This window comes from Mobula birostris, chromosome 13 (genome assembly GCF_030028105.1).
Source record: "Mobula birostris isolate sMobBir1 chromosome 13, sMobBir1.hap1, whole genome shotgun sequence".
Lineage (NCBI taxonomy): Eukaryota > Metazoa > Chordata > Chondrichthyes > Myliobatiformes > Myliobatidae > Mobula > Mobula birostris.
The window spans coordinates 91,186,223-91,200,538 of NC_092382.1; the positions used below are offsets into that span (position 1 = coordinate 91,186,223).

General features: G+C 52.2%; 1 protein-coding gene across 3 annotated transcripts in view; it reads left to right on the plus strand.

Moving 5' to 3' along the window:
* Window positions 1-4,144: 4,144 nt before the first annotated feature.
* Window positions 4,145-14,316, plus strand: part of LOC140207166 (non-homologous end joining factor IFFO1-like) — a 36,642-nt gene continuing 26,470 nt past the window's right edge. For all 3 annotated transcript variants that reach the window (XM_072275510.1, XM_072275511.1, XM_072275512.1), the window contains exons 1-2: window positions 4,145-4,836; window positions 5,991-6,051. In XM_072275510.1, the coding sequence (XP_072131611.1) occupies window positions 4,160-4,836; window positions 5,991-6,051 (738 nt within the window). In that variant the 5' untranslated portion in view covers window positions 4,145-4,159. The remainder of the gene's footprint in view (window positions 4,837-5,990; window positions 6,052-14,316) is intronic.

The following is a 14,316-nucleotide window of genomic DNA, read 5'->3' on the forward strand; positions in this document are numbered from 1 at the left end:
TTGTGTTGCTTGAATTTCCAGCATCTGCTGGTTTGGAGGGTGTTTAAAGACAGACTGCAGGGCAGGTATGTTCCAGTCAGAAAGATGACAAGGTATGAGAATTTTACACGTTGAGACGGGGGAACGTAAAAAATCGGAGCAGGAGTTGGCCATCTGGCCCACCGAGCCTGCTTCATTGTGCAGAGAATTTCACAGATTCATCACTCTTTGGGAAAAGCAGTTCCTCCTTATCTCCAAAATAAGTTTACTCCCCCAAATCTTGAGACTATGTCCCCCTAGTTCTTGTCTCATCTACCTGCCTCTATCGTATCTATCCCTTTCAAAATTTTATATGTTTCTGTAAGATCTCCTGAATTCCAGCAAGTACAGTCCCAGGTGACTCGATCTCTCCTCATAATCTAACCCCCTCATCTCTGGAATCTACCTGGTGAACCTCCTCTGCACCACCTCCAAAGCCAGTATATCCTTCCTCATGTAAGGAGACCAGAACTGCATGCAGTACTCCCAGTGTAGCCTCATCAGTACCCCGTACAGTTGCAGCATAATGTCCTTGCTCTTAAATTCAATCCCTCTAGCAATGAAGGCCAACATTCCATTTGCCTTCTTGATACCCTGCTGTACGTACAAACCAACCTTTTGTGATTCATGCACAAGCACTCCCAAGTCCCTCTGCAAAGCAGCATAATGGAATTTTTGCTATTTAAATAATAATCTGCTCTTTCATTTTTCCTTCCAAGGTGGATGACCTAGCATTCACCAATATGTACTCTATCTGCCAGACCCTTGCCCTCTCACTTAACCTATCTATATCTCTCTGCAGACTCACTGTATCTTCTGCACAATTTGCTTTTCCACTCAGTTTAGTAGCATCAGCAAACTTAAGTACACAACACTCTTCCAGATCGTTAATGTATATCGTAAACAGTTGTGAGCCCAGCACCGACCCCTGTGGCACTCCGCTCACCAGAGTAACACCCATGTATCCCAACTCTGGTTTTTATTAGTTAAAGAATCGTTTATCCATGCTAATACATCATCCCCAACTCTGTGCATCCTTATCTTTATGTGGCACCTTATCCAATGCCTTCTGGAAATCCAAGTAAATAACGTCCACCTGTTCCCCTCTATCCACTGCGCTAATTATGTCCTCAAAGAACTCCAGTCAGTTTGTCAAACAGGACCAGCCTTTGCTGAATCCACACTGCATCTGCCTGATGGGTCCATTTCTTCCAAATGCCTCGTTAATTTTTCTTAAATGATAGGTTCAAGCATTTTCGCAACAACAGATGTTAAACTAACTGGTCTATAGATACCTGCATCATTTTTGAATAGTAGTGTGACATTCGCCATCTTCCAATCCACTAGGACCTGTCCAGAGTCCAGAGAATTTTGGTAAATTATCACCAAAGCCTCTGCTATAACTTCTACCATTTCTTTCAGTACCCTGGGGATGCATTCCACTAGTCAATAAGGCAATTAATGTAAAGTGCTGGAATAAAACGACACTTTTGAGGCTTGTAGAGAAGCCAGAAGAGAACTAAAGAAGGGAATTAGGAAAACAAGGAGGGACCATGAAAAGGTTTATTAAAGGTAACATCAAGGCAGTCTATAGATGCATCAAGAGCAAGAGGATAACTAAGGAGAGTGTAGGACCTCTCGATGGGGGGGAGCGGTGACAATAGGTGCAGAAGTAGGCCATTCGGCCCTTCAAGCCAGCACTGCCATTCACTGTGATCATGGCTGATCATCCACAATCAGTACCCTTTTCCTGCCTTCTCCCCATATCCCTTGACTCTGCTATCTTTGAGAGCTCTATCTAACTCTTTCTTGAAAGCATCCAGAGAATTGGCCTCCACTGCCTTCTGAGGCAGAGCATTCCACAGAACCACAACCCTCTGCGTGAAAAAGGTTTTCCTCAACTCCGTTCTAAATGGTCTACCCCTTATTCTTAAACTGTGGCCTCTGGTTCTGGATTCCCCCAACATCGGGAACATGTTTCCTGCCTCTAGCGCGTCCAATCCCATAATAATCTTATATGTTTCAATCAGATCCCCTCTCATCTTGGTGGGGGGGGGGGAGCATTTGCTTGGATGTGGAGGACGTTGGTGAGGTCCTTAATGAGTCCTTTACATCAGTGTGCAATAGTGAGAAGGACAGGGATGATAGGAACATTGAGTTTTGCAGATTGACTTGCTGGGGCACTTTGAGATAAGAGAGGAGGTAGTGTTAAACAGCAACAAGGTGGATGAGTGCCGAGGGCCCGATGGGACATACCCCAAGTTATTGAGAGAGGCGAGAGAAGAGATTGCAGGGGCCTTGACCAATATCTTCCTGTCCTCTCTAGCCACAGGTGAGGTTCCAGAGAACTGGGAAGTAGCTAATGTTGTTCAGGACAGGAACCCAGGATGATCCTGGAAGCTGCAGACTGGTGACTCACGCCAGTGGTAAGGAATCCCCGGGGATAGGACTGATGAGCGTTTGGAAAACCATGGCTGAATCAGGGAGCCTAATCACAAACAAGAACATCTTGTCTTGTCCATACTGCACCAACTGCCACCGCTGGGCTATAAGCATCCAGGAGCAATGTGTGGTTCAGTGCCTTGCTCAAGGACACAACACACTGCCTCGGCTGAGGCTCGAACTCATGACCTTCAGATCACTAGTCCAACGCCTTAACCACTTGGCCACGCGCCAGCCTGTGGATGCTGGGAATTCAAGCTGCACGCACAGTCTCCCGGAAAGACTCGGCAGGCCAGGCAGAAGAAAAGTACAGTCGACATTTTGGGTCGAATCTTGGCATTGACCAGGACCCTCATGGGAGGCTCACCCAGCAGATATCTGTGGTGAGCTGGCCGCTTGCATTCGGATCTGGCTTGGCCCTTGGCCAAGGGACTGGGAGGTCTGTGATTAGTGGTGTTCCACAGGGATCTGTGTTGGGACCTTGGCTGTCTGTAATGTCTATAAATGCAGATGGGTCGGTTGCAAAGTTGGCGGATGCTGGGAAGATTGGCGGTTTTTTGGATGGTGTATCTGACTAGCGAAGAATACAGTGGGATATGGCTCAGCAGCAGCTATGGGCAGAGAAATGGAGTTTAACCTGACCAAAAGTGAAGTGTTGCATCCCGGTAGGCCAGATGTAAAGGGACCGTTCAAGGCAAGAGCTTAAAAGTGTGTAACCTGGGCAGCCACCTGCAGGGAGCAATGAACTTGGACGCCAAGATTCCCCTGACCCTTAGTGCTGATGAGCAGAGCAATCTTGGCATCCACGTTCATAGCTCCCTCAAAGTGGCTACACATATGCCACATTCGAGGCACTGAGTTGAAAACTCAGCAAGTTATGTTGCAGTAAGAGTTAGGCCGCAACTGGAGAATTGCAAACTGTTCTGGTTGCCCCACTATAGGAAGGAGTTATTTTCTCTGGAGCGGTGGAGGCCAGCGAGCATTCTGATAGGTTTATAAAATTAAGACAGGCATAGATAAACGGTGCCTCCTCCCACCCTCCCCACCCCCAGAGTAGATATGTCTAATGCCAGAGGTGAGAGGGGGTTATTTCAAGGAAGATGAGAAGCACAAGGTTTATTTTACGCAGAGACTGCTGGACACCAGGAATGCACCACCAGCGGTGATGGTAAAGGCAGATAACATTAACAAACTTTGGGATGGGCTCATGAATGTGAGAAAAATTGAAGAATATGGACATCATGAGGTTCATTTATATAGATCAGAAACTGCAGAGGCCCCAGTGGAATAACTACCCGCTGTTATTTGCGCCCGTAGCGTTTTCTTTAATCAGGCGTCTTTAATCCGCACGGCCACTCTGCCCCTCAGTTTTCTAGCGCATTGCAGCCACGCCTCCCGGGTGACGTCCAAAAACCGCAGCATTCTCGTTCATCGAGTCTACAAGCTCCGCCTCTCCCTCCCGAAACGTCATCTGCTTATCAATGAGGTTCCAAGGCGGCCCCGCCTCTCAATCGTGAAATTACCCAGTTGCAGCACACCCTGTCCGCTAGATCCCGCCCCATATTTCGGAGCGGCCCCGCCTCTCCGGAGACGTCCTCCAACCGGATCGCGTCTGCCCCGACGGGTCCCGCCCCCCCCCAACTTCCTGACGTCATCTTACCGCAGCATTCCTGTCAAAACACTCCTGCCCCGCCTCCCCATGACGTCGGCTTACCGCAACGCCCTTGCCGGCCGGGCGGTTGCCGATCAACCGCAGCCCCCGGTCAGGCTCCGCCCTCTGACGTCACGAGGCGAGACTGCGCAGCCGCCGGGTGGCCGCGCATCCACTATGAACCCGTTGTTGGGCCCCAACCTCTTGCTGGTGGCTGCGGCGGCGGCCGAGGTCGAGGACGTGGGCCTGGGGCTGCCGCCGGGACCGTACCCGGCCACCATGGCGCTCCGCGACGACCTGGGCTCCAACATCAGCCTGCTGAAGGCGCTGAACCTGCGCTTCCGCTGCTTCCTGGCGCGGGTGCACGAACTGGAGCGGCGCAACCGGCAGCTGGAGCAGCGGCTGGAGAAGGGGTCGAGCCCGGGCTCGGGCTCCGGCTCCACCACCCGGGACCGGGCCGTGCAGGTCGGCGGCCCCCTCGGCATCGGCCTCGGGCTGGGCCTGCCCTACGCGCTGGCTCTCGGACCCGCCAGTGGCATCGGGAGCCGGCCACTCAGCCCCGGGTCCGAGTTGCCGCCGGCCGGCGGGGGCGGGGGTGGGGGCGGCGGTGCCGCCTCGGGTCTCCCCGGCACGGCCGTGCAGGTAGACACCATCAGCCCCGAGCTCCGCGCTCTCTACAACGTGCTGGGCAAGGTGCGCCGAGAACGGGACGAGCTGCGGCACAGGTACCGGGGCGGGGTGGGGGGGTGGTAGCTGCGGCAAGGGACGGAGGGAGGGTCGGGGTTTCGGGTCGCAGCGGTGAGTGTGGAGCCCGGGATAGAGGCGTGGGAGGAGAGGAAGGGGCCGAGGCACAGAGGGGAATGGGTGGGGTAAGAGGAAGGGGGAGATGGTGAAGCGCAGATACGGGGATCCGGAGCGACAGCTGGATTTGGGTCACAGGGAGGTGGGGGAGCTGCGGCTCGGAGCGACCCTCATGGATCACAGAGTGGAGCTGAGGCTCAGCGGCAGAGAGATGCTCATTGATGCTGGGTAGAGATGAGTCTCAGAGAGGCAAACTGGGAGGATGAGGTATCTGAGATGTAAGGGCGAGGGTGACTAATTGGGATGGGGAGGAGTGAGGAGGGGCCGAGGTTGGAGGGATGAGGAGAGGCAGAGGTCGGGCGATGGGGGGGGGGGGCAAGTTGAGACACAGGTGGCTGAGGGGGTGATGTCCGCAGTATTCGGACCACCGGTAGCGTAGGGATGTCCATGATCCTACTCTTTGGTAGAAGGAATGAAGGCACACACTGTTTTCTAAATGGGGAAAGAAATTGATAATTTGGAGGCGCTAAAGGGCTTGGGACTCATCTTGCAGCATTCCCTGGAGGTTAATTTGCAGGCTGGGTTGGTAGCCATGAGGAGAAATTACCTCAGAAGGTGGTGAAACTGTGGAATTTATTGTCAGAGACAGCTGGTATGTTCTTGATTAGTACGGCCATCAAAGGTTTTGAGGAGAAGGTGGGAGACTGGGGCTGAGAGGAGAAATCAGCGATGCTGGAAAGGTAGAGCTCGATGGCCGAATGGCTTAGCACTGCTCCTTTGGCGTGTAGGAGATGTGGGTGGCCCAGCTGGCGGGACAGGGGGCTGGTGAGGGTTTGAATTGAGGGCCTGGGGGGAGCGGGCAGGAGGGGTGGGTAGGAACGGCAGGTGTGTGAGGGGGGTGTTCGTGGAGGTGGTGTGATGGGGAGTTTGGGGAAGAAGGGGGGTGAGGCGGAGATGGTAGTGGCGAAGTGAAAGGTGAGTGGTTGGGCGGGAGGGAGGAGTCACTATGGAGGAGGGAGTGAACCGAGGGTGGGTGGGTGACCGCGAAGCCCTGACTGGCCACGCTCTCGCTCCGCAGGTGGGAGCAGGAGTACCGACTACGAGTGGAGCTGCAGGACAGGGTGGCCCTGCTGGAGGAGGTGAGCACGATGAACTTGCCACGCTTCACCTTTGACTTCCTACCCAACCCAAAAAAAAAGGACCTGTAAAAGCATCTTCTCACCAACCCCTGGTGTCCCCCCTTCCCCTTCTCCCGCGGTTCACCCTCCTCTCCCGTCTGATCGCTCCCCCCACCCACCTCTAGCCTAATATCCGGCATACTGTGTACGGGGTAACTGGCTATTTTTAAAACCGCTGTCATGATGTGCCGGAACAAATGCAGCACAGCATTTCATTGTTTTCTTGAACGCAGCCTCCAACACCACAACAATATCTGACAATAGATGTATAACATCCTAATGTAACATTGTATGGAAATACAAAATAACACTGATGCAGACAGTTAACAAGGTGCTTTATTAAAGTATTGCTTGTGCAAGCATTCAATAGATGCAATTGTCACTTTTGCCCAGTAACTCGTTCTACTGCACATGTTAAATACAGTAAAATAATACACAAAGAGCAAAAGTAAAGGCAAGCAAATGAGGTAACAGCAAGTTTCACTTTTGCCCAGTAACAAGCCTTATTGCATTTAGTTGTACCTGTCGTCCCTTTCATCGATGAAGAGACTATGGCTGTAGGAAATGTTTCTGGACAAACGCACACCAAGTCTTTCGTTTGGCAATTTCCTTTTAAGTTTTTCCAGTCTGTAACTGGACAAATGCGCACCAAGTATACCATTTCCTCTTTACTTGTTTTCTGTGTGTCCTGCGCATGCCCAGTTGGAGGGTATTTGCCCAAATTTCCATTCTAATGTGGACAGAGGCAATTTCAAAAACGCCTGGTGTGGACGCCTATTGATTTTACGTGAAACCAGCGTTTTCAAAATTATCCGGTGTAGTGTGGACGTAGCCTCACTTCACCCCACTCCACCGTCCACCTGCCTTCACCTATCTTGTTCTCCTCCCCCCACCTTTTTAATTCTGGCGTCCTCCCCCTTCATTTCCAGTCCTGGTGTAGGATCTCAACCTGAAACATCAACTGTTCATTCATTCCCATAGACGCTGCCTGGCCTGCTGAGTTCCTCCAGCATATTTTTTTTTGTGTGTGTTGTGCTTAACTTCCAACATCTGCAGAACCTGTTGTGCTTAACATATGGCGTTGCCGTCCCCCTAAAAATAATATCTTCTGTGGGTGACCACTTGGATCAGAAGATGCCGGCTGGATGGTGTCCCCACTCGCTCTATGATTTGGTTGGGAGTCAGGTCAGTGCTGTGGTGTCTGCCTGTTTTGGTGGGCAACCCCCACTTTCCAGGTCACAGTTGTAATGTACCATCTCCTTTACTCTCCTACATCTTCTCTGGCCAGTCATTGCTAGCTGACGCGGCTGCTGGCACACGAAGCAAGCCCCTTGTGACTTCACGGCAGCAGATACATCCTCTACAGTCACTTCAGGGCTTCTCTTTCCCCCTCCCCTTCCTCTGGTCGATCGCCCCAGCCCCCGCTGCCCCTCACTTCTCCCTCAACGCAGTGATAGAGGTCTGCATTACCGGCATTCCCAGTTGTTGTCCACATGCCACCCTATCTTCCCTGGGCCGTAATGTCCCACGTCTTCCTCAGGCATTCCTCTTTTCAGCCGGCGCCTGCGTGTCCTTTGGGTGCCTCTGGTTAATTCCAATGACTTCTTCGAGTCCGCACCGGACTTCTGAATTCCCGCGAGCAATTCAAAGGGGGGCTGATCTTCGTGGATTGTGGTGATCGAGGTCTAGGGTCAGGATTCTCATCTCAGCAGATGCACCCGGGTCAACAAACAGGAGGAAATCTGCGGATGCTGGAAATTCAAAGCAACACACACAGATTGCTGGAAGTACTCAGCCGGCCAGGCAGCACCTATGGAAAAGAGTACGGTCAACGTTTTGGGCTGAGACCCTTCAGCAGGATATGGTCTCTCCCTCGAATCTTTCCCCTGCTGATTTCCGTAATGAATCAAAATCGAACCATGCTCGGTAAATCTCCAGTTCTGTGCCTCTGAACTCCTGATTCCTAATGCATTCTCTTTCATGTGTTGCCTCCAAGTTTCCACTGTATTCTCAAAACACGCAAGCACATGCACAAACGGGTGTACTATTCTTCAGTTTACCCCAGCGAGTATACACTCACCCCGAACACAACTTTTCGCATCTGGTGGCCGTGTCTCACCAAACGACGCAGTACTGTCTGATAAGCTGGCTCTTCACACATGTTTACACCCACACTTCTGTATCAGCCCCCTGTGTTGTTTGAAACTTGGCCTGAACAGATCCAAGTGCTTTTGAAAATACTCATGCACTTAATCCCAGAATGTGGTGACTGATCGAAGTCACCGGAGACGCACTGAAGCCGGAGAAGTCTGCTCATCATGACGAGCAGGCACTCTTCTGTAAATCCTCTTGGTAGAGTCCCACAAGCTGCGAAGTCTGTCACAATTTTTTAATACCCTAAAGATGAAAGATAATGGTTTGAACTGTTACAGAATGTTGCTTACCTCGTTGACATTGCTTCCTTTTATCTTGCATATCTGTGGTTGGAGACAGTTGAATGTTCAAATACCATCGCTGAGAGAAAGTAATTCAAGCAGATATTCTTAAAAACTTCCAGAGACAGAGAACCAGATGCCCAAGCGTTGTGAGAGCTGATTCTCTGGGTACACAAACTATTTGATAGTATCAGTTTGGGTCTGCAAGCTGCTCTGAAGTCGTTTGCTGTGGTGCAAAGTATTTAAACCCACAGTTGCCTGAGTTGGTGCAGGCCAATTAACGCAGTCGCGTTGTCGTAATGTTGCATCTCTTGAGCAGCCAGCCTCGTGTTTTCGGCCAGCCTGTGCTCCACAGAAGTTGTTTATTTGCAAAGGAGTTCTTTACTGCACACAACTGACATTAGAGACTGAAGACTGGTTCTTGAATTCAAATCTGCTACATTCAGAATACTAGAAAACTCCCTACTGGCCCCCTTAATCTACGACCTGTCCATGCTAGTGTCTTTCCTGTAACGGCGTAGGCTCTGACCTTGTTCCAGCAGCCCCGTGTGCACCACATTGTCGTCGTCATCTGAAAACCCAAGTAAAGAACATTCACTTTGTCAGCGGTGTCTGTTATTTCCACAAAGAATTTCAGCAGACGTGTCTGGCTAGGTACCCCATAAGGAAGCCACGCTGCCTTTGGCCTGTTTTATCATGCACCTCCAAGTACCCCCAAAACCTCGTTGGTAATAATGGACCTAAAAAAACCCACTAACTGGTCTATAATTTACTGTTTTCTGCCTTCCTCCCTTTTGATATTAGCAATTTCCCAATCCTCCGGAACCATTCCAGAACCTACTGATTCTTGAAAGATCACTACCCATGCCTCCACAATCTCTTCCTGGTCCAGATGATCTATATCTGCCTTCAAACCTTCCATCTTCCCAAGCACTCTCTCCTTAGAAATAGTGAATACCCTCACATCTGGCCCCTGACCTCCTTAGATTTCTGACATATCTAGTGTCTTCCACAGTGAAGACTGACTTATTGACTTCATCTGCCATTTCTTTGTTCCCTCTCTCTCCCCGCCCCCCTTACTATCGCATTTTCCAGTGGTCTGAAATATCAATCTACCTGTTTATATATCTGAAACTACTCATATTATTGGTAAGCATACCTTCGCATTTAATCTTTTCTCTCCTTACTGCTTTTTAGTTGGTTTTTAAAAGCTTCCCACTAATGCCCCCTCTTTTGCTGTTTTGCTGTTTTTGACTTCCCTCGTCAGCTTCATCCTCCCTTTAGAATGCTTCTCCTTTCGAATCAACCAATCTTGCGCCTCCTAAATCACTCCTAGAACCTCCAGCCATGGCTGCCGTGCCATTGTCCCTGCTAGTGTCCCCTTGCAATCAACTTTGACCAGCAGCCCCTCTCATGCCTCTGTAGTTCCCTTAATTCCAGGGTAATATTGCTACATCTGACTTCAGCTTCTCCCTCTCAGCCTGCAGGGTGTATTCTATCATGTTAACACCACTGTCCCTTACCCTTGATCTCCCGATTCAAGTCGGGTTCACCACATCCAGGCTAGGACTGCCTTTTCCCCTGTGGGGTCAGCCACAAGCTGCGATAAAAAGCCATTCTAAAACCACCTTCTTCTGGGATCGGGCACCAACCTGATTTAGCTCATGACCTTGCTGTTTTTAGATGCCTTTTCCACCTCCTGTTGTAATTTGTATCCACGTCCAAGGCCTGTCTATCACTCCCATTCGGGTCTTTTCACCCTTGCACTTTCTTAATTCTCCCCACCAGAATTCTACTCTTCTGATCCTATGTCAACTTGTTTGTAATTTGATTTTGTTTCTTTCTTTTCTATTGTACTAATAGTGCCAGACCACCCCCTCTACGCACCTGCTTGTCGTTTCGATAGGAAGAGCATATTTGGGTGCTAAGCTTCCAACTGCAATTTTCCTTTGGCCATGACTAAGTGATGCCCACGATGTCTTACCTGCCAGTTTCTATCTGCTCTGCAAGATTGTTTGCTGCATGCATTCAAGTGTAACTCCTTCATCACACTTTTCAATTCTGTCCTGAACTTAAATCCTTAACCCTTTCAAAATGTTGTCCTTCTTTATTCTGGTGACTTTCATAGCCTCTCCTCCTGCACTCTCCCATCCCCTTTACTTTATCCTTACTTTTCCAAGCCGTTGAACCTCCTCCCCACCCCCACCATTGCTATTTTGTCCTCAGCCCTAGTTATACAATTGACCAGCGTCCTGGCCCCTGCATAGTTCAGGTGGAGCCCGTCCCGTCAGAGCAAATGCAAATCCAGCCTTCCCCAATACTGGTGCCAAGAACCCACAAATTCAAATCCACTCCTCCCACACCAGTCTTTGAAGCACGCATTTAGTTCCCCGATCTGATTAATCCTTTACTGATTTGCACACGTCTCTGGTAAGAGTCCAGAGATCATTCCCGCCTTTGGTTTTGCATTTTAACGTTGTACCCAGCTGTTCAGGCTCCCTCAGCAGAGCCCTCGTTCCCCGTCCGTCCTCTGCCGCTTGTCCCCACGCGGGCCACGACAACTGGATCTTTCCCCTCCCACTTCCACTCCGAGATTCCACTGGAGTTCAAATGGACACAGGCACCGGGCGATTTGCTGTATTGGGGCTTTTGATCCTCGCGACAGATCGTCTGTTCCCTGGTTATGTTATCCATTCGGGAAGCAGTGTGGAGATCTGTCTCTACCAAAGAAGGTGTAAGCCTCTTCTTCCCTCCTCTCAGCTGCAGATCACCCCTGGGCCTGGTCCATTTGCTCCAAAAAAAAGCTAGGAAATTATAGGCCAGTGAGCATGATATCAGGAGTGGGAAAGTTATTGGAGGGTATTCGAAGGGACTGGATGTCTCAATATTTGGATAGACGGGGACTGATCAGGAATAGTCAGCATGGCTTTGTCATGGTGGGCCATGTCCAATCAATCTTGTAGAGTATTTCGAGGAAGCTACCAGGAACGTGGATGAAGACAAGGCAGGGGATGTTGTCTACATGGACTTTAGCAGGGCATTTGATAAGGTCCCATCAGGGAGGTTGGTCAAGAAGGTTCAGTCGGTTGACATTTGGATTGAACGTTGACTTTGTGGATGAAGCCAGAGAGTGGTTGTAGATGATTGCCTCTCTCACCGGAGACCTGCGACTAGTGGAGTACTGCCGGGATCGGTGCTGGGCCTGTTGTCGTTGGTCAGCTGCATGGTAGTATGGTAAAATGCATCAGCAATTTTGTGGATGACAGGAATGTTGGGAGTGCAGTGTCCAGTGAGGGAGATTATCAGAGCTCGCAGTGAGACCTGGGCTAGCTCGAGATACGGTTTGGAAAATGGCAGATGGAATTTAATGCAGATAAGTGCAAAGTTTCACACTTCAGTAGCGCCAACCAGAGTAGGTCTTACACAGTGAGCAGGAGGTCACTGAGGAGTGCGAGGGACCAAAGGGATCTGAGAATGCAGGTCCACAATTCATTTGAAGTGGCATCACAGGTAGGTAGGGTCGTAAAGAAGGCTTTTGGTATATTATCCTTGATAAATCAAAGTATTGAGCCCAGGAGCTGGGACGTTATGTTGAAGTTGTATTGGTGAGGCTGAATTTGGAGTATTGTGTGCAGTTTTGGTCACCTACGTACAGGAAATAAGGTTGAAAGAGTGCAGAGGAAATTTACAAGGATGTTGGCCAGGACTGGAGGACCTGAGTTATAAAAAAAAAGATTGGATAGGTTAGGACTTTATTCCTTGGAGCGTAGAAGGTTGAGAGGAGGATTGATAGTCGGTTTAGATAATTGTAAGGAGACTTTCTCCACTGTGCTTGGGTGGGGCCACAGCTTGTCCTGGGTTAAGGGTAAAAGAAATGAGAAAGTTTCAGGGGAACATGAGGGGAAACCTGTTTCCTATGGTGGGAGAGCCTTAAGAATCTAATTTGTGGAATTTGTTGCCACAGGTGGCTGTGGAGGCCAAGTCTTTATGTGTATTTATGGCAGAGGTTGATAGATTCTTGATTGGTCAGGGCATGAAGGGATATGGTAGGGGCTGGGGGGGTCGGCAGGAGATTGGGGCTGAAAGGAAAATTGGATCGTCCATGATGAAATGGTGGAACAGACCAGAAGGCCTATAATTCTGCTCCGATATCTTATAGAAATGTCTTCACTCGCAGGGGCGTGGGTGCATGGAACAAGCTGCAGCACAAGTGGTGCATGTGAGCTCGATTTCAGCGTTTCAGAGAAGTTTGAATGGGTTCACGGGTGTGGAGGGCTATGGTAGATGGGGGTAGGTAGTTTGGATGGTTCAGCGTGGGCCAGAGGACTTGTTTCTGTGGTGTACTCTCCTGTGATTCTGTTATGATCACTGCCTCCTTTGGGTTTCTTGACTTCAATCTCCCTAATCTCCCGGTTTATTACCCAACGCGCAATCCAGAGTTGTCTTTTCTGCAGAGGGTCAAACCACAAGCTGCTGTAAAAAGCCGTCTCGTAGGCCTTCTACAGATCCCCTCTCTTGGGGTCCAGCACCAACCTGATGATTTCCAATCTACCTGCATATTGAAATACCCCATGGCCACTGTGACAGTGCCCTTTTCACATGATCTCTCTCTCTCTCCTCTCTCTCTCCCCCTCTCTCCCCTCTCTCCCCCCCTCTCTCCCCCTCTCTCCCCCCTCTCCCCCCTCTCTCCCCCCTCTCTCCCCCCTCTCTCCCCCCTCTCTCCCCCCTCTCTCCCCCCTCTCCCCCTCTCTCCCCCCTCTCTCCCCCCTCTCTCCCCCTCTCTCCCCCTCTCTCCCCCTCTCTCCCCCCTCTCTCCCCCTCTCTCCCCCCTCTCCCCCCCTCTCCCCCCCTCTCCCCCCCTCTCCCCCCTCTCCCCCCCTCTCCCCCCCTCTCCCCCCCTCTCCCCCCCCTCTCCCCCCTCTCCCCCCCTCTCCCCCCTCTCCCCCCTCTCCCCCCTCTCCCCCCTCTCCCCCCTCTCCCCCCTCTCCCCCCTCTCCCCCCTCTCCCCCCTCTCCCCCCTCTCCCCCCCTCTCCCCCCCTCTCCCCCCCTCTCCCCCCCTCTCCCCCCCCCTCTCCCCCCCCTCTCTCCCCCCCCTCTCTCCCCCCCCTCTCTCCCCCCCCTCTCTCCCCCCCCTCTCTCCCCCCCCTCTCTCCCCCCCCTCTCTCCCCCCCCTCTCTCCCCCCCCTCTCTCCCCCCCCCTCTCTCCCCCCCCCTCTCTCCCCCCCCCTCTCCCCCCCCCCTCTCCCCCCCCCCTCTCCCCCCCCCTCTCTCCCCCCCCCTCTCCCCCCCCTCTCTCCCCCCCTCTCTCCCCCCCCTCTCTCCCCCCCCTCTCTCCCCCCTCTCTCCCCCCTCTCTCCCCCCTCTCTCCCCCCTCTCTCCCCCCTCTCTCCCCCCTCTCTCCCCCCTCTCTCCCCCCTCTCTCCCCCCTCTCTCCCCCTCTCTCCCCCTCTCTCCCCCCTCTCCCCCCCTCTCCCCCCCTCTCCCCCCCTCTCCCCCCCTCTCCCCCCCTCTCCCCCCCTCTCCCCCCTCTCCCCCCCTCTCCCCCCCTCTCCCCCCCTCTCCCCCCTCTCCCCCCTCTCCCCCCTCTCCCCCCTCTCCCCCTCTCCCCCTCTCCCCCCTCTCCCCCCTCTCCCCCCTCTCCCCCCTCTCCCCCCCTCTCCCCCCTCTCCCCCCCTCTCCCCCCCTCTCCCCCCCCTCTCTCCCCCCCCTCTCTCCCCCCCCTCTCTCCCCCCCCTCTCTCCCCCCCCTCTCTCCCCCCCCTCTCTCCCCCCCCTCTCTCCCCCCCCTCTC